The following is a 19,980-nucleotide window of genomic DNA, read 5'->3' on the forward strand; positions in this document are numbered from 1 at the left end:
ATTTAACAAACATGTTTGTTGAGACAGTTGCATGAAAAGTTGCGACATTTGCATAAAATGGTAGTTTAAAGAGAAATTTACTGAGAAACAAATTGACATCAATAAACTAACCGATTACTTTAAAACATCCAAAAGTGTCTTCCTTTGTTAGCGTTAGTTCGAATCAATGCTATGAAAGAGTGACGGCAGTTGAGCTTCCGTGTGCAAAGTTTGCTTTAATTGAAAACTTCAAATTACTTTTATTCCTCCTTTTTAGTCATTTTTTTTAATGATTTATCTAATGCTGCTTTACTTAAATTGATCCTGAGTGTTATTCCAAAGAGCTTGATGGACGCGCTATACGTAAATACTTCTAGATCAGCTTATGACCGAGAACATAATATATTTTTTGTTAAAATAATGATAATATTAATAATAATAAATTAAACTCAACTGGCAACATGGTTGCTGGCAGTGACCCAGAGTCATGTTAGAATCTCTGCAAGAGTGAAAGGGTTCAAATTGCCGACATCATTGACAACAGACGTGTCTGCACACCGGCAGCAGGAAACACTTTCTTCCAAGGCTAACTTCCACGTGCATAGATAATGTGGGAATTTACCACTTGAAATTGTTAATATTAACTTTAACTAACAGACTTTTTACATTTCTTTTGACCTCAACAGTATAAAATAAAAATTTTAAATCTTTTAGTACGAGTTTCTCTTAATAAATTAACCCTTCAAATTTAGTAAAAATATTCTTCAAATTCTTTGATTTCAATCCACTTACGGAAAATTAGGAGTTCTTCTAATGTCAACGGTAACTCGCTAAGCGAAATGCTAAAGAGTTTAATAGTCGCATAGGCACGCAACTTTATTGTTTAGGTTGAGACGGTTGAGAAAGCACACCGAATCTAAATTCATTTGTAAATATTTTTTTGGAATTATAACATTTTATCAGGGTTTTTATTATTATATCAAATATATCATAATCACCCCTTTATCCCCATTAAATATCTTAAATATCAATTGGAGCTTTCATAAACCCAATAATTTCAATTGGAATCTGTTTAATAGGAACTTTTCTGGATTTTGTTTTTTTTATGGTGATTTTAATTTGCTTTAATATATTTTACGAATATTTTTAATTTCAAAAATTTCAGTTTTTTATTAATGTTTTTTTCGCTAATAAGTAGGACTAAGTTAAAAAGTGTATTTTTTCGCTCTTTTCAACGTGTTAACCATGTGCATGAGAAAAAGTTTAGCAAATTAAATTAGCTGTTATTGCTTTAAATTGGCCTTTCGACTCTGTTTTTCTCATGAATTAGTTTCTTGAAAATTCCAATTTTATGGAGTTTCTACCTCTTTGCGAAATACTTTCGTTTTTAAACATGAATATTATTGCTAAAAATGCACTAATCATATCATTTACTTTCTGATTTTCAATTTTTTACTTACCCTATTTTATTCCTTTACATTTATTGCTACTTTTTAATATTCCTTCTTTGCCTTCTGGTGTTACCCTTAGTTATCCTACTAGTTATTGCTACTTTTATCGTTATTAATATTATTACTAAGTATGTATTGGTCAATTATCCTCTGCCTTCCGGTGTTAAAACTTAAAGGATTTTGCCAAATTTAATTATATTTTTTCGCTTATTCAAGATATTTAAATTCGTTTTTACTTGAACCCCGTAAAATTTCGTTAAAAATATTTTTAGTTCATTCGTCTTAAAAAAAAATTCTTATGAAAAATTAATAAAAAGTTTCAAGTAAAACTTCCACGGCCCAAAACTTTACTGTTTTAATGGGAAAATCATATATCAACATATGTTTGTCGTTTAATAAATCAGATAGATTTTTTTAAATATCAAGTAAATAAACATATATTTATAAAAATCTGTAAATATTAAAATAAAGCGAAGAGGATTTAATAATCTTTAAACTTAAAAAAAATTAAACATGTCTGAGAAATTTCAGATTTCATTGAAATAAATCCAAAAACATCTTCAAACCTTTGACTGAAAATTGCGACAAGACAATAAAAAATGCGCATTTCTGAAAATATTTAACATTTCACGTCATGTCATTTATAATCAAAGAAAATGGCTTTTAGTTAACACTATTTTAATTCAAGTTAATCTTTAAAATCCTCAAAAAGCATATAATATTTTCAATTAAAGAACATCAGGAAAGATCAACAGACACACAGACCAGTAATTTATGGGATCACCGCTCATTAAGAGGCATTGCAGTTCACTGATATCATATAAAGAAAATTCGTGGAAATATACAAACATGAAATTTGACTAAGAGATAACAAATTATATAAATTTTCCATGATTTCCTGAAAACATTCGAAATAACAAACTCTTGCACGCGAATTACCATAAATTATGATTATTCGACTTAAACAAACACATCTACATAAAACAAGTCGTCTTATTTGTCAATTAAACAAAAGAGTTTAAAAATGTGTTAATAGTTTTCTCCAATACCTTAAGGCTCAAGCGGTTCTTTGAGACATTTGTCAATCAGATTTCCTCACTGGCGGTCAGTCAATAAAAGTAAAAGTCCTGTTTTAAGCGAAATTGTTATTGCATTATCGTGTATACATTAAAGTGCTACGGAGAAGTACTTATGGACGTACGAAGTAAATAAATAAATTGATGCTCTGAAAGTGTCGCATGTTTGAAGCATATTTTTTGCATGCATTGTTTCTATAAAAAGTAGACCAAAAATTGGCGAAAGTATTAATCACAGTTTCACTAAAAAATTATTTCAGTTTAGGTCTAATTTAAACAATTATTGTATTTGAATTAGTTTATACGGATGGTAAGACAACAGAGGTTTTCAAAAGATCAATTTTAAGTAGTAGGTTTTGATTAAGAAAAAAGAAAAAAATCGCATCTTTTGTCAAGTAGATATAATTAATAAATCACGTTGCCAAATATTTCAGGCAAGATACTAAATTATATTATATAAAACATATATTTACATTGATGCCATTACATTTTTTCACGAAGAAAATAAGCTCAACAACTTCATGACAAGACTTAGTTTAATATTTATTTTTACTCAAACCGGACAATAAGACGTTTTACCGAATGAATAAAAGTTCAAGAAGCTTTATAATTTTAAACAAAGTTTTATGGAAACTCCAAACAGTAATTCTATACTAACAAATACTTGAAAAGGTAAATTTTGACCATGATGAACATTCAGATGACATTGAACTTTCTCTTGTAATAGATAATTTACAAAAATAATAATAGTGGTCCAAAAAGTAATTCACGTGATACAAATAAAAAAAACGAGATACAGTAACTTAGATAATGAGAGAGTTGAAGGAAATACAGTGATAAGAAAATTACCGAAGTGATTTACCAGATGAGAGACATGAAAACGATGAAAATTGCAACTTTGAGGAAAAAAAGACTCGGACAACCGAATAAAAAACGCAAACACAATAAAAGCCGACTATGTAAGGTGACGGCCGGAAACAGATGAAACAGTAATAGAAGAAAAGATAATTAGAAAAAAGTAATAGGAAAGAAAAGGAATCAGATTTACAGTAAATAATGCAGAAAAGGAATAAAAATCGTTCCATATTTTCAAAAAAAGTTACGATAAGCGCTACAAAATTAAAGAGGAAAACCAGAGAACGCATTTTCAGAAAATTCTGAATTTTTCATTTTAGATTTAAGAGCAACAAGAGCGAAAACCGCCAAAAATTACAGTGTAAGCCGAAAAACTACATCCAACAGTTAGTTATATTCGAGTGCAATTCCAGTTTTTCGGAGCAATTCTAGTTCTGTTTGGAGACTTTTAATGAATTAGGACCACGAGTAATTTTATTCCATTAATTAATTACGATTTTACTTTTACAGTTTTTTACACTCGGGGCGATTGGCGATTCGTTCTGATGCATCAATAATTTTTATCGGAATTTTACGTTCTCCGATTGGAGCCAAATAAAAAGGAATGTTTCGGATCCATGACTGATTTAACATATACTTCCTACTACGGTCTTAAAAAACGCATCCACGGGTGCAATCGAAGCATAAACAATTCGACAAACGAGGGAGACGGCAAAATCGAGCTAGAATTTGACGAAAATTGGGTTATTTTGGCATGGAATCCTGGTCGCACCTTTTGTCCAAACTAAAAAAAAACTTTACGCATTCTAAACTAGAAGGTATAGAGGTTGTCAGAAAGTTGACCTAAATATGAAAAACACTTCTAACCAGGTATAAATGTGATCTGAATCTTAAATTTATGAACTATTGTCGCTCAGTTTCAGAATACTCAGGCAAAATTTTGGACAGAAAAGGAATCACATTTACAGCTAAAAATGCAGAAAAGGTATAAAAACCTTTGCATGTTAAAAAAAATGCGTTAAATGCTACAGAGTTAAACAGAGCTGATGAATGTTTTAACGCTTTATAAATTATAGCTTTTATAGAACATGTTTGAATTGTGAATTGGTGTTTGCAGTTTGTGTCAATTTTAAATCTGATGATGGCGCTGTTGCCTCGCCGAAACGTAACCGCCCCTGGACCCAGGAAGAATAAGAATATAATAAAAATTAAAGGGGAAAACCAGACAACGCATTTTCAAAAAATTATCAATTTTTTCTTGGAAGGAAAAGCTGATATGTGTTTTAGAAAGAACTACGGTATCAGAAACAACAATAGCTAAAATGGCAAAAATGACGGTGTAAGCCTAAAAACTGCATTCAGCAGTTATATTCCAGTGCAACTCCAGTTTGTCGGAGAAATTCTCGYTCTTTTTGGAGACTTTTAATGAATAAGAACCAGGAGTTATTTTATTTTATTWATTAATGTCTTAGATTTTACTTTTGTGTTTCCAYCACTAYRCACYGAATTTTAACAAAAAAGTTGGACCTTTATGTGTACAAAGTTGAATTGGCTCAAGAGCTAAAGCGGGAAGATCATGGGCACCATTTTTCTTCGAAAATGCAGTTGGTCAAGCATCAACCGTGAGTGGTGTTCGTTATCGTGAAATGTTAACTAACTTATTTGTGCCAAAATTGCAAAATATGGATCTCAACAGTATGTTGTATCAACAGGACGGTGCAACATGCCATACAGGCAGAGAAACTGTTGAGTTACTACACGAGTAATTTCCTGGTAGTGTAATTTCTCGTTTTGGAGATCGGCATTGGCCGCCCAGATAATGCGATTTAACGCCTTTGGACTTTTGTATCTGGGGGTTTTTAAAGCCACAAGTTTAGGCGAACAAACCAACAACGATTGAAGCCATAAAAGATTAAATTCAACGCTATATCTCTGAAATACTGCAAAATTAATGCGCAACAGTCCTTGAAAATCCTCCTATATACTCCGCTAATTATAATTTTCCCTTGCCTTTCTTTTTCGATTGTGACAATGCACATATATCTATATTATCGTTATTGAGCTCTATTATTATTTCTTGCTCTGTAGTCATTAGTCTTGTGGCATTCCAAGTGGATATTCCTAGGTGTTCTCYTTTCCAAAATCGTCTTTTTCTTAATCTCGCYGGRTCGACWTAAGTTTTTTCCGTCCTCTCCGAGGCTACTCTCTTTGATCTGTTAGCCTTTTTCAGTTTGTTACTCAAGGTAGGTTGCTAGTCTCACCTCAAAACCCTCCTCACTTTATCCGGGCTTAAGACCCTACACAACATGGCTGCTGAGCTACTCAAGTCACCCAACAGACATGCAGGCAGAGGCAATACTTTTTCCATTCCACTTCAAAAAAATGGCAAAAATTGGCCAGGCCGCAACAGATTATTAGGTTGTAAGGAAAACCACTGAGAGTATTTGCTGGCTATTAAATTGGCACTCAGAACTCTTCATAATGCTGTTACATCAGTATATTTACATTCAGGGAAGACTATCCCGCTATGCTAGTGAAAGGACTATCAAGGAACACTTCAGCTTTTCTTATTATTAAAATACGTGTGTGCTTTGTCGTCTTGAGCAAATGATGCAACGAAGTCGCAACATACGAGAAATGCGTTTCACCTAAACCACAAGCGTGAGAAGATCATAGATAACGGGAGTAATGGGAACGGCCGGCATAAACAATAATATAATCACGGTTTTTGATTATATATTTTTTTACTAATAACCCCAGCCTATAAATATCCATTAAACACTTTTTATAAAGATGGTTTAGACGAAGTTTCGTTATTTTCAGAGAATTAACTACAAAATCTAAGAAAATGGCCTCAGGCGTTTAAAACTTACAATCCTTAATGATGTCCTGAAAGCGATAGAAGAACTAAAAGAAACGTTTTCCCATTTAATTATCATTTATAAGCATCTTTCAATATTTATGTCATTTTAATAGTTTCCTATTGTTTTTGCTCAGTGTGAAAAATTCTCGAAAGCAACAACTAATACTTTCACTTAGCAATTACGCACTTGAAACAATTAAACTCTTTTGGTGCAATTGTTCTTCAGAGAACAAAATTGTTCACTTTATTGCGTAAAAAAACAACAAATCAGCTGCAGAACTGTGAGCGGGAAAAGTTCAAATTTTTAAAAACCAAAACGTTAATCCATGCTTTGAAAAACGAAAATCGATGCCTACCTAAATGCGCGAATAAAGGAAAAAGAAAGTAATAGAGGTTAAAGGCTAAGAAGATGCATATATTTCCTGCTTAGTTTTAGTCTGGTCTTTGCTCTCTAATTGCGTATAAATCCTTTCACCTCATCATTCTTAGGAAGAAATTACTGTATTGGCGGGATTTACATAATCATTGATAAATTTGAAAACTAATCATTATTTAATTGCAACTGACACGTTTGGCTCAAACCGTGTAAAACCGAAATACCTATGCGTATACAATTTTTATTATACTTGCGTATTTCTTCTCATTGTAATGTATTTTTATTATACTTTTTAGCACCTATTGGCTTGATCTTTCTATCAATATTCTCAATATCTCCAATTGCCCAAAGCATACGCAAATCCTTTCAAATCTTCAAGTGTCCATTAGCATGCATATAACACAGCTATTTCTATTTGCATTGCGAATTCATTGTAATGGTTGCATCTAAAATTTAAATTTCCGCAAACTACACTTATGTACATATATATCATCACGTGAAAGTGAGTTCGAAGATTAATCTGACATTTCTTGAATAATCAACGTTTTAAGAATTTCCTCAGGTAAATCACCAATTCAACTGATACTCTTCGAGGAAAAACGGCGCAAATTTGCATAATTTTAGCTGCCTCGGAACTGCATAGAAAGTTGCTGGAATTTTAGTTAACATGTTAAGAAAAGTGCAAGCAAATAACCAGTGCAAGGAAAATCATCACTAAAAATAATGCCACTAGACTAGGCTAGAAGAAAGTGAAATGAGACTAGTTACATGGGAGAATTTTTGTACGAAATTTGGGGCGTTATCTTAATAATGAAATAAGCGTTAAGCAAAAATTTACAAAAAGCTCTAATAAAATTAATGAGGAATTGCCAAAATTCTTTTAGATATTTAATGACGGTTTCATTTCACGTTTTTTTAAAATCTAGTAAAAAATGACAAAGAAACAATGCTAGGACTGGAAATAAATAAAATGAGAGTAGTTAAACACAGGAATTTATTAATGGAATTAGAGTAAGTATAAACCTCCAGAATTTGCCTTGATAATGCAGCAACCGGAGACACTTTAAGGCGAAGCGCACGAAAAGTTAATAAAATTAACAGACACTGACCATCAATTATTGCCAAATTGTTGAAAATAATAATTATTAAATAGTTAAACGACTATTATGAAGTCTTGTTAAGGGAAGAGTAAACAAAAAAGGCTATTAAGCAAAACGAGAACTAGAAGAAAGTGAAATTAATTGAATTATATAACTACAGCAATTTAATAATGAAATTCAGGATATAAAACCTCAAAAAGCTTCAGGTTTTTCTTTGATAATAAAATATCCGAATACATTCACAAAAAGAAACGAGCACAACTTTCTAAGCTAACGTTTTATTGAGTCTCGAAAAAAAGTACTAATAAATAATGCTAGAACTGGAAGAAAGAGATTAGTAATACGGGAAGTTTCGTAGGAAATTTTAAAAATAAACCCCTAAGAAATTACCAATTTTGCTTTCATAATAAAATAACGGAAGAAACTCAGCTGAAGAACGGCAATGCTCTAAGGACTGATAACTTTTTTTGATAAATTAGGGAAGAATCTTATTAAATAATTAAACCAGGATTTAATTTAAGTAATTAGTTTTTCAATAGTGGGATTTTCGGTCAACGAATGGTGGCAAAATAAAACAGTACTTTTTCGTGGGCCAACGTTTCGACTTTATTCAAGTCATCCTCAGGGCTCTAAAATCGAAAACAGAGGTTTTTAGCCTAGAGCCTGGTGGAGTTTCAACACTTGTGTGTGACATCGTTATACAATACAAATTTAAAAATTTAAAGAGCACACATCTAATCAACCACAACATATTTAATTTAAGGTTTTTTCAAGTCTGACAAAAAATACTAAGAACCACTGCCAGGACTATAAGAACGTGAAAAGGGATTTTTGAATGAAATTTGGACCATAAACCACACAAAAGCTCCAGATTTTGCCTGAAATTGAATTGAATGAAAAACTTTGCTGAAGTTTCTTATTAAATAATCAAACAACTATTTAAATTAAAATATTGGTAAAAAAATAGCCAATGAGCAATAGACGACTAGAAGAAAGTGAAATAACTTAAATTACATGAATGAAATTAAGACCATAAACGACCAGATTTTGCTATATTAATTTAAAAAGAAACTGGTTAAGCTCAGAAAAACTAATAAACTTGCAAATAATACCCTGCAAATAAATGTTTGAAAAACCGCTTAAATCTCTTATTAAATATTTAAACAAATATTTTAGTTGGAACAACTTATTAGGCCTGAAAAAAATGTCTGCGCAACAGAAAATGCGACGACTGGAAGAAAGTGAAATTAGTTTCGTTATATGCGAGACTATAAGAACCAAACATAAACTATAAACCCCCAAAAAACGCCAGGATTTCCTTTTATAATGAAATAACTGGATAAACTTTAAAGCAAAGCTGACTAAAAGCATTAATAAAACTAACCGACACTGCCAAAAAACTGTCGGAAAATCGGAGATAATTCTCGTCATACCTAAACGACTGTTTAAGTTGCAGCTTTATTAACGCTACTATTAAAAAAAGACTAAGAAACAATACCAGTATTGGAGAAAGTAAATGGGGATAAATGAAACTTGGACTATACATCCCTAAAAACTTCCAGCTTTTGCCTGTATGATAAAATAACTTGGAGAAACTTCAAGGCAAAGCTCACGAAAAACCCTAATAAAATTAACAGATACTGGGAATGAACTATTGAGAAATCGTTGAAAATTCCTATTAAATACTTAAACGACTATTTAAAGTTTTATAAACCTAGCAAAAAATGCATCATGTCACATAAAATGGGAGAAATTCGCGTAATTGCTCGCCAGCTGATAGCTTAATTGGCAAAATTCATGTTCGATATCTCTTCAGGATTCCATACCAAAGTTGCATTTTTATATTGAATACTTTGACTCTAGTTGTTAGTAAAAACTAATGTAAAATGTTTATTCATTTAGTCCAGTTCGTTAAAAAAATTACGGCAAGGTTTCCGGGACCACAAAATAAATTTGAAAATATGGAAATGTTACTACAGAACCAGTTCCGAGGTGTGTTAGAATTATGGCACAAATAAATGGCCGAAACACAGCAACTTCAATGGGTTTTAAATATGTATAGCCAAAAGCGAATTGATAGAAAAGCCAGTTCGTTAAAGTTCAAGCGATTTGGTGAAAGTTATTTATTCCAGTGGAGCTTTAACTAGGAAACCGTCGATTTCGCAACTGAAACTGTTATATCATTCATAGATGAGTTAAAGAGCATCCGCCTGGGATAAAGAGTGAACTTTATTCAGAGGCTGAACAAAAACGTTTTAGGAATTTAAGCCAATGGTAAATGAATTTAAAATTTTGAGCTTGATAAGAAACCCTTTGTTGGTTGGCTTCTAATTGCTTTTGCTTTTAAAACTTTAATATCACCCCTAATAAACTGTGTGAACTTTTTGTGGTTGCCGAAATTAATTCTTTGCATCACCCATAAGGATATTTTCAACAAATATCTATGATGTTGCCTTTGTAAATTTTATATTTATCTTTAATTATACTTGAAAATTATCAATAGCCGGTAAACACAAAAGACGTAATTATTTAAAGGTTTAGAGACAAACATATCAGAAAAGTATTTACATAAAACATATTTTGCCTGCTATAAACGAGAAAATTTTAAAGTAAGAAAACAACTTTCATGTTTTACCTCTGAGCAGAGCTTTAACTAATAATTACTCTTTTCTTTCGCGTGTCTTTTCAGAAAATATTCATAAATAATAATAATCGTTCATAATTTTTTATAAATTTCAATATTAATCATGTGATGTAAATTACTGTGATTCACAAGCATTTTTCTAAACAATTAACATTGTTGATTGAAACTTTTAGGCAATCGGCGATAGGAATTTCTTCCTGACGTTTCGCAAGCATGAGTTACTTCCATCTTCAGAAGCATGTTGGCTCCCTGACCAAGAAGACCTAAAAGCACGAAAAACTCATCAGTTTCAAAAAGCCGCTAGCTTAAAAAGTTTAGTTTTACAAAGAATATCACATCCTTTCAACGAAGGCAGAAGCTGGCGAGTTTTTCAGACCGTCGTGAAAAAAATATTTCTGATGTTTTCCAAGCACGGGTGTTTTGGCTCTTTAGAGGTGTGTTCGATACGGATGCGAACATACCTCTGAGGATGCTCTTGAGCTTGCGAAACGTCCAAAACAAATTATCCTTGAGCCGGCCTAAAAGACTGAAAAACTCTCAAGTTTAAAGCAATGGTCACGGAAACCTATGGTTATTTTCTTGCTTTTCAAGCTTCTCAGCTTAGAAACGTCCTATAAACATTTTCAAACAAGTAAGTTTGTATTTTACATATGTCCAAATGAATTACATTTTTATATCAATTATTTGCTTGCTTAAATTTTAATTAGATTAATTTTAGTTAAGAAAAACAATTATTGAAATGCAAATAACGCTTGGAAAACCACGAAAAAATTGAATTTTGTCGTCCAACGCGACATCTAAAGCTACTTCTGTAAAGCATCTGGTGCGATTTCTTCAAAAAATGTTCTGGGCGTTTTTCAACAATTCTTCATCTACTTTCTTCGCTGAGGTAGAGATGGCGAGCGCTCCTTAACTTGTTCTAGACAGGTAGGTTTTTTACTAAATTTTTCTTATTTTGTCCTTATAAGTAGGTTTGGACATACTTAAATTTATCGAACGTGCTAAACTAATTCAAACATTCTACATAAAAAGCCTCAGTATAAGTTAAAGAACTTATTTTGATTGTTGAAACTGGCACAGTATTTATTTAAGAAATTAGATAATCAAACAATCGTTTTTCAGAATTAGGTCCTTTCAATATTTATTAAACATTTTTTACTGCCTGATTGTTTTCGACATGAAACATTTTTTAAATCACCATTTTACCTCGCAATGACGCTCTTAGAATAACTTCAAAAAAATTGATGATCAAATTTGTCAATTGCACAAATACAAGAAAGCAAATAAAGGTTTTTTAACCTATCAGTGCTTAGATCGATTACCCATAAACTAGCCGCAATCTAAGAAATTTAATCTGATCTTACACCGATTTCCACTTGATAAATTAATACCTGCTCGATGAAATATTATCCTAATAAAGCCGAAATAAAACCTCGATCTACGTGCCGAAATGCACGTGTAAATTCACCGTTAAAGTCCATCGGATTTGTCCTAAATCAAACTAACGTTAACTGCACATGATAAAATCAACAGTTGATTAAGCACGAATCCCGATTAAAACTGAACGCCGCTTTTTTCTGGAGAAATCTTAATTTTCTGGTTTCTAGTCGAATTCGAATTTCAGATTAACCGTACTAATTTTTTCCATTTCATTAATGATATCCGAATGAGATTGGCTGGCGTTCTTGTGGTCTCTTTCATTTAAATTTGTGTAGCTTCATTTAAATAATTGCTTCATTTTGCTTATTTACATACGCAGGAGAAGAACTGAATGAAGATACGTGAGTTGAACTAATAAATGGACAACTGAGCTCTTTTGGATCCGTAAATTGGCTAAAATTCTAAAAAAAATTCAAGTTCAATAAGTTGCGTCTTTGTGATCAGTCAGCGGTTGAACTCAAAACTATTGAATATTCTAAGAAAACTTAACTGATTTTTTACCGCAGCTGCCTAAATATATTTTAACTATTTCGGAAAGTTGTTGACGTTCTTTCACAGAAATGTTTTCCTGATTTAATCAACATTTTTAAGAGTGGGTGAAAGCTTTATAACAACCCATACTAAAGATGTTTTAAATTCCTTATTACACTTTTCCCGAAAAAAACATTGTCGGCATTTTATCTTAAGGACATTAAAATCCAAACTAAATAAGTAATTATAGTCTAAATGATCTTAAATGAAGCTATTTTACATATAATTTTCGGTTTATTTTAACAAAACTTACTTAAACACTATTGACTACTTCATATTACAAGACCTTAAAATAGGAGCTAATTTTCAACGCAATGAGTGCGTTTTTGTGCGGAAGTCATACTTCAAGTCGTCCTCTAAATGTTCGGTAACAGGTTTAACTTGCTCGGATTCCTGGAGGTTTACACCTTTCGTCCAAGCGTTAGGCAGAAGGAAGATCGGCAGTATAAATTTGCCTAAAGAAGCTGGTGGCTGTTTAGTAACCTAAAAGTTCAGATAATTGCTACTTTGTTCACTCAATTTACATTTATTAGCTTCACTCATTACCCCAATGCATCTTTTTAGGAGAACACAAAGACAATGGTTTCCCCAATACCAGCGTAAATTAATTCTTAAAATATTTAAATCCCCATTAACTTAACTAGAAAACCCTGAAATTACGTATCTTTAAATCAAGATTGTGTTCACTTAGTAAAGGGCTTAGCAGGTTTCACACACGATCAGTGGTCAAGTCGCCCACGTATTCTTCTTAGGGTCAACGTCTCCCCAATTAAAAATTGATCTAATATGAACCACTCGGTTTTATGGTCGATTTGAGATGGGTTCTGGAGGGTTTCTTAATTAATTTCCGATGTCTATTGATTAAAACTGAAGCACAAGAGCTTAGCTGGGAGCTTTAAGATGGGCATAACCATACGCGCTTGGAAGAAGCAAGGAAATTGGTTTTGTACAGGGTGATTTTTCAATTTGTGTTCACATGTTTTTTTGGAGTTTTGAGTTTGCTTTCGTCATTCGCTTTGTTTTTGCCGATATCGTTTCAGCTCTTTGCAGCTGTAGGAACCTGAACATCTCACAGAGAAATCGAACTAAAGAACAAATAAATTAATTGCAAACAACTGAAGTGACTGTGATCTGACCAGTAAAACAAACTGCAGCCTCAACATTTGCAAGAAATCTTTATAAGACAAACTAACCCAAATTAACTCCATGAAGCAGAACTTTTTTATTCCCTTCCTTCATTTTCTTACTGATTTGCGTAGTGAGAGAGATAAAATTTCAACAGCTCTTCAAAAGTAATGAAGCACTTTTGTTGAAAACTCCAATCAAACCCTTTGAGTTTAGAATGCTTAACCGCGCCTAATTCCAGCTGTAATGTATAAAATACAAGTTGTTCTTCCACGTTCCTCTTTAAATAACATGTTCCTTTATCGGTACCATTAATAACCATTTGATCTATAAATTCTTCATAGCGGACCGCAAAAGGTACCGCCATGGTTCTAGTTCAATTCGATCGCCCACACACTCCCAGACACCCTGCTGTTTAAAAAGAAGATATATGGTGGTACTTTTCCTAATTCTAATTTTATTCATTTTATTGCCTGCTTCGTTGTTACAACTTCCCATCGCATTCAAAAAGTTACACAAAACGGTTCTGCCTTGTCCCTCTGTATGGTTCAAGTTAAAAGTTACTCCGCCTGGGAAAATGACTTTATTTGTGGCTTTTCTGGTTTGGGAATCGGTTAGATTCTTGTTTGTTCCTTAATTAGGTTTGTATTGCTGAATAAATAATGTTATTTTAGTATTATTCACCACATGATCGTTGCTTCGAAGAGCCAAATTTACAATAGTCATTTTAAATTGAATATTTTTCAATATTAGCGGTGCACAGTGTCACATTTTGGTTTTTCTTCTTTGAAACTCAAGCAACTGTTCAGTATCTAATCAATGAATCATCGTGATTTTTTTAAATGAAGCTTAGGCAGTCAGGAATGTTGTAAAAATTTTTAAAGGCCAATTAAAGACATATACTTGGATCCGGACAAATTGGCGAAATTGGTAACTCTCTTAATACGGGCCCGATTTCGACCATTGAAAATTCGTTCGAAAGCGAGTGATTTGATCTAAAAATCGTATTTTGCAAACTTGAAATCAGATAAGAGACTTAAATGTATGTTTTATGTATGTAGAAATGTTCAGAAAGAAAACTGGGTTTTTCGAAAAACGTACGATTTTCTATAAAAACTGCATCTCTAAAAATTGCAATCGATTGAAAAATTTATGATGATTTTAAGGTCGAAAAGACGATTTTCTCAATCCCGAACAAAATAATGTTACCTCGATTAACTCATTTTCAAAATAGAACACCAGATTGTTGGCAAAGTGCATTCTCGACACATTCACTGTATATAAGAAAATTTGCATTTGCGACAGTTTGGAACGAAATGGACTCTGATATTGGCAATCGTAAATCTCTCAATCTTGCACATTCTTCCACTCTTTACCTTGTAACTTGGTCAGGTATCAAAATTTTTCAGAATTTGAAAAATTCATTAAAAGCCCATAGACTTGGCGTAAAAATATGTTTCAGGACCAAAGTTCATTTTGATCATCGCTTTAGAGCCCGGGGAGTTTAAATTATCAAAGATATTTGCAGCGCTGGTTGTTTCTGGAAACGGCTATTTTGGTACACGTTTGGCAGCACAAGATTTTTTCAAACCCTAAAACAACTTTTTAGGAGCCACTCAAAGGTTTTAAAAAAATTGTAGTAATTTTTTTTGTATTTTGGAGCGAACTCATAGTGTAAAAACTTTTAAAAAATTGTATTAGATTTATACTTGACTTGCTCATAAACGTTCTGTGACTTTGCCGATTTTGCGTGAAGCCAAATTCACAGCAGATATAAATTGAAGATTCCGCTGTAGGCAGCTGAAACCCTTATCAAAATATTGCCAGTGGTTCTTTAGAAACGCGCTTAAGGAGAACCTGGTGCAGAAAAGAAAACTGCCCTAAAAACATTCAAAGGTCAAAATTTTTCTCTGAAGGAAGCCGTCCCTTTGGGAAACCCAAATTCACACCATATAAACTGAAGCTTTATCTGTCGGTAGCTGGAACTCTTATCAAGATGTTGCCAGTGGTTTTTTTAGAAACGCGATTCCGAAGAACCTGGTGCAGAAAAAAAAACCGCCCTTTAAGACGTCCAAAGATTAAGATTTTTTTATGACCGAACCCGTCCTTTCAGAAAGCCCAAGTTCATAAAAAGATATAAATTGCGGATTCATCTGTCGATAACTGAACCTGTATTAAGATATTGCCAGTGTTTCTTTGGAAACACTCTTACGAAAAACATGGTATAGAAACAAAAACCAGCTCAAAATCGTCCAAATTTCATAAATTTCTGTTGATTATAGCCATTTTCTCAAGGAACCCAACTTTACACCGGATATAAATTGAGGATTCGTCTGAAGGAACTTGAAGCCCGCAGTCAGATATTCCCAGTGGTTGATTAAAAACGCGCGCAAGAGAAACATGGTGCAGAAGCAAAAACCAACTCTAAAAACGTGCAAATTCATACATTTTTGCTGATTACAGCCGTCTTTTAAAGGAACCCAAATTCACAACAGATTTAAATTGATTATATCAAGATACTGGCAGTGGTTCTTTAGAGACTCGCTTAAGAAGAACCTGGTGAAAACCCATCCTAAAAACGTCAAAAGATAAATATTTTTTTCCTAACGAAACCCGTCCCTTTAGACAACCCAAATGAGCACCAGATACAAATTGAAGATCAATTTATCGATTTATGCATCCCGGGCGTTTCTTCAGAAAAGAGAAATAAGATTAGGAACGATTTCTTGAATAATATATATATATTGAATATTTTCGAATGACCATATTTAATATTTTTCCAAAATTCTTGGTTGTCTAAGCTTGATTCAGAAGAAATCACCATGATTTATCTATTAGATCAAAAGTTATTTCATTTAAGGTCACGAAAAAACTTTGATAACGGCATATTTAGCACGTATAATAATAAATTTTCTATTTAAATGTTTAAATAAATTTAAAATGTAAAATCCTTTTACATTTTACGAATGTAACAAATTAAACTTCAGAAAAATTAAGGACCAAATTAAGGCAAAAATACCAATTTAGTCTTGATCTTCATCAAAGATCTTGTTTTTCCATTTTGGCTGCTTTTCACTGTATTGAGCTTTTCTGCCAGTCGTCATATTTGTGTTCCCCTCTCAACCTCAATTGCTTTGTTGAAAAATATTGTGAAAATTAACCCAAATCAAGGCAAATAAAATTCCAGAGAATTTGAAAAAAATAGTTACCTGTGGTGTCAACAATCGGTATTTTCCCGCTTTCGGTTTCCTATAAGATGGAGCATATCCACCCAAATATCCACCAAAGTGGCTTTCAACCGGTGCGGATTTCACATTGAGATCCTCCAAAGTAAAGTAGGGTTTCTCCGTTGCCTTTGAGTAAAATGAATGTGCATACGAAGGCTTTTTAGCAACCCTGAAATGAAAATTTTCCGTTAGAGCAAATATTTCCGAGGACGAAGATGGTGCTTCCAAAAGATCCAAAATGTGCAAAATGAACAACGACGGTGCCAATGGAAATGTTGTGCAGACGTAAGGGTTTGCTCAAACCTCATACTTAGTGATATAAGTGGGAAATGTTGGGCCACTCTCAAAGTACTCTTCTTCGCTTGCTTCGCTATTAATCGGATTAATATAGTCGACTTTTGAATCTTTTGGAACCAACAGCTTCTCGTCATCGTCCAGATATATTCGAATGCGCTCGTAATCTTCCGAAGGGTACCTGAAATTATATAAATCTAACTTTCTGTTTTGTATTTTTTGAAGAAACAAACGAGGAAATATTATTATTTACTTATTGGGAAAAGCGGGGAATTATTGAATTATCTTTGTAAACTCCTGGAAAAATCACCCTTCTATGTATCTTCAATACGAAAACTAAGTCCTCTTGGTGATTCCTTTCTGCATTCTATTTCTGCTAGGATTGAAAATTACTTAATAAATAACACACTCTTTTCACACCTTAACAGGTAAAATTAACGTTTATGGCTCTAATAAAACCTGAATTGAGAGACATCGAAATCCCGGAAAAATGTGTGAAACAGCTAAGATAATATTAGCTCATTAAAGCAAAACAGTTTATTTTTAATGAAATATTTCGTTGCCTGCTTAGTTCCAACAACGTAGAAAACCCTGTTGTCCCAAATTCCTTCAAAATTTGATGGTTTAGTAAATGATCCATTGCTTCGAAGCAGTCCATTACGCCATTATTGTTTTTATTACTTGTGTGTTTTCCTTCTAACGAGATTTTAAAGACTTTCCCTTGCCCGCTAATTTCAGTTTAAACGACAACACGAATCACTTAAGCACTTTAGAGATGTGGTGAAAGGGAGATTTGATGCTGATAGAGCCATTACTCGCTTTTTTTTCACTCAAAGCTCACTTTGTGGCATGTGATTAAGAACAGCTTTGTATAAAAAGAATGAAAGCTTCAGTTTAACAAAATCCTAACTTACATGGAATTTAATTAGTTCCTTCTATTGTTCTTATCAGAAAACTAGTGTATGGGATACGCAATCTTTCACGACAATATGTAATAATGCGGGTATTCATGCCAAACAATAAGAATTATTTACTAAAACCTGCTTATTTTTGTGGAATATTTCACCTCATTTCGAAACACATCAAAGAACGCAATCTTACATATGGTATGTCGGTTATTCCAATGTCGCAATGTGAAGTCAAAAGGAACAGAAGATGCGGGTTTTTGGTAATTAAAGGCTTTCCAAGAAAGGAACTTTATTTCAACATATTTAACGAAGGTTCCAATACTTCGCTTTTTCAAAAACCAATGCTTTCTAATTATTTATAAGCTACTTTATCTATTGTGCTAATTTGCGGTTGCACACATCAGGTGAAGATGTTAAAAAATTAAAATAGAAACTTTAATATGTGCTCAAAGGAAATATACATTTCAAATCTGAAATATTAGTTTATTAGCAGAAAGAAATGTTACTACTTACCCAAATCCATATAATGAACTATCGGCCTTATTTTGATGAATTATCAAACAGACCTAAAAATGTAAACATTAAAACAAATATACTATGAAAACAAAGTAAACACCATGTAAAATAACGCGCCCCAGTCATTTTTGGTTTATTTTACACTTTCATGCAGAGAAAAAGGTATTTTCTGAACCGCATGAGATAAAAATGATTGAAATACGTTACAAAAGCATAAAAGTTAACAATCTATTTGCCTAATGAAAATTATTACATAGATGATTAGGCAGCAGATTTCAGAAAGTAAACGAAAATGAAAAATCTATCCCAAAAGAATCTTCAAATTGTACTAAACACTCTGATTTCCAGACAAGTTCCCCTTAATTTGAATTTGATATGAATATTCGAATTATTTACTGTGAGCAATCACAAAAAAGCTCAATTGAATAGCGCCAGAATAAAAGACTGCATAATACTTAAAAATTTAAATTAAATTAAAAATTTTAATGCAAAAAAACGTTCTGAAGATCAATCATTTCAATCTTTCATTTATATTAATGTTTTAATAATTGCCGTAAAAAAGTAACAAGTTAATTACAATTATCACTAGCATGCAATAGCAGATAAACAAATCACTCACCTGCAAAACGAAAACGATCTTCATATTGTTTTAATGATCGCAAAACTGGTTCAATTGTCGATTGTACGCGCTCTTTTATTACACTAGTTAACGAAGAAAGCTTCATTTAGTAAAGTTCAGCTTGTCGCTAAATCTACCACTTTTTGAAGTCTCAAACCACGAATAATTACTCATCGACGGACATTGTTTAAATGCAACATACGCGAAACTTTGCTATCCTTGAAAAGACGCAAATCTAATAACACTAGGTATCAATGAAAGTGCGAGTTGATCAGTCCGGAGGTAGTCGAGAAGAACTAATTGAAGTCAATTATTCCGCTGCTTTTCCCATAAAACGTTGATCGGTTGTTGAGACGAAAAAAGCCCGGAAACAGGCTCCTGTACCTCGATGGATCGGCAAAAGAACTGCGAAGTTTGCGAACATAAATTTCGTAAAAACTATATGTATTCAAAATGAAACATGTCGCTGAATTTACTTCCCATCACATGAGCACCTGTTGCGTATTGTGCAATCGGCAATATATGCAATAGGTGTCGCAATTGGAAAATTGCCTTAGAGGAAGCATAAGTTGACAAAATTACACGGATGAAACCAGCCGACCATTTAATAGGAGAAATTCATATGTGGCTCTACGAAGCCTAAAACCAATTGCATTTTGCTGTAGGTTTTCACTATCCATTGATAGAAATATGCAATGAATCGTTAGTACCAGGCTCTCTTTTACCAACAAGTTCTGAGCCTTTAAAAGCCATTTGATAAATGATCCTTTGGTACTTGTAAATGCCTAAGTACATAATTTCTAAGTGATTTTTTATATTGTCATATAGGTGTTTCAAGTTTACTACACTTATTTTACTAGCTTGTAAACTTATAAATAACCAAAAACGTTTATTAGTAAAAATTTTCAAATTTTTATGATTGGCACTACCGCTATTTACAGGGTGTCCCGTAAGCTCATATTCAAAAGGGTACTGC

General features: G+C 32.7%; 1 protein-coding gene across 1 annotated transcript; it reads right to left on the reverse strand.

The window, feature by feature from the left end:
* Nucleotides 1–12,529: 12,529 nt before the first annotated feature.
* On the reverse strand, nucleotides 12,530–19,922 carry LOC125505467. Its single transcript, XM_048669291.1, has 4 exons — nucleotides 19,005–19,922; nucleotides 18,383–18,435; nucleotides 16,650–16,836; nucleotides 12,530–12,798 (listed from the first exon to the last, which is right to left on the reverse strand). Exons 1-4 carry the CDS (start codon nucleotides 19,026–19,028, stop codon nucleotides 12,622–12,624), a joined length of 441 nt encoding a protein of 146 aa, XP_048525248.1. The 5' UTR covers nucleotides 19,029–19,922; the 3' UTR covers nucleotides 12,530–12,621.
* Nucleotides 19,923–19,980: the final 58 nt, after the last annotated feature.

Source organism: Dendroctonus ponderosae, unplaced genomic scaffold (genome assembly GCF_020466585.1).
Source record: "Dendroctonus ponderosae isolate FM_Combo_2020 unplaced genomic scaffold, Dpon_F_20191213v2 Dpon_F_20191213_8, whole genome shotgun sequence".
NCBI lineage: Eukaryota > Metazoa > Arthropoda > Insecta > Coleoptera > Curculionidae > Dendroctonus > Dendroctonus ponderosae.

Coding starts and splice junctions, on each gene's coding strand:
- LOC125505467 (XM_048669291.1), bottom strand. CDS start 19,028: ATGAAGATCGTTTTCGTTTTGCAG. Junction 16,837..18,382: donor AGTTCATTATATGGATTTGG/GTAAGTAGTAAC, acceptor TTTTCATTTCAG/GGTTGCTAAAAAGCCTTCGT. Junction 12,799..16,649: donor ACCGATTGTTGACACCACAG/GTAACTATTTTT, acceptor CTGAACTTTTAG/GTTACTAAACAGCCACCAGC.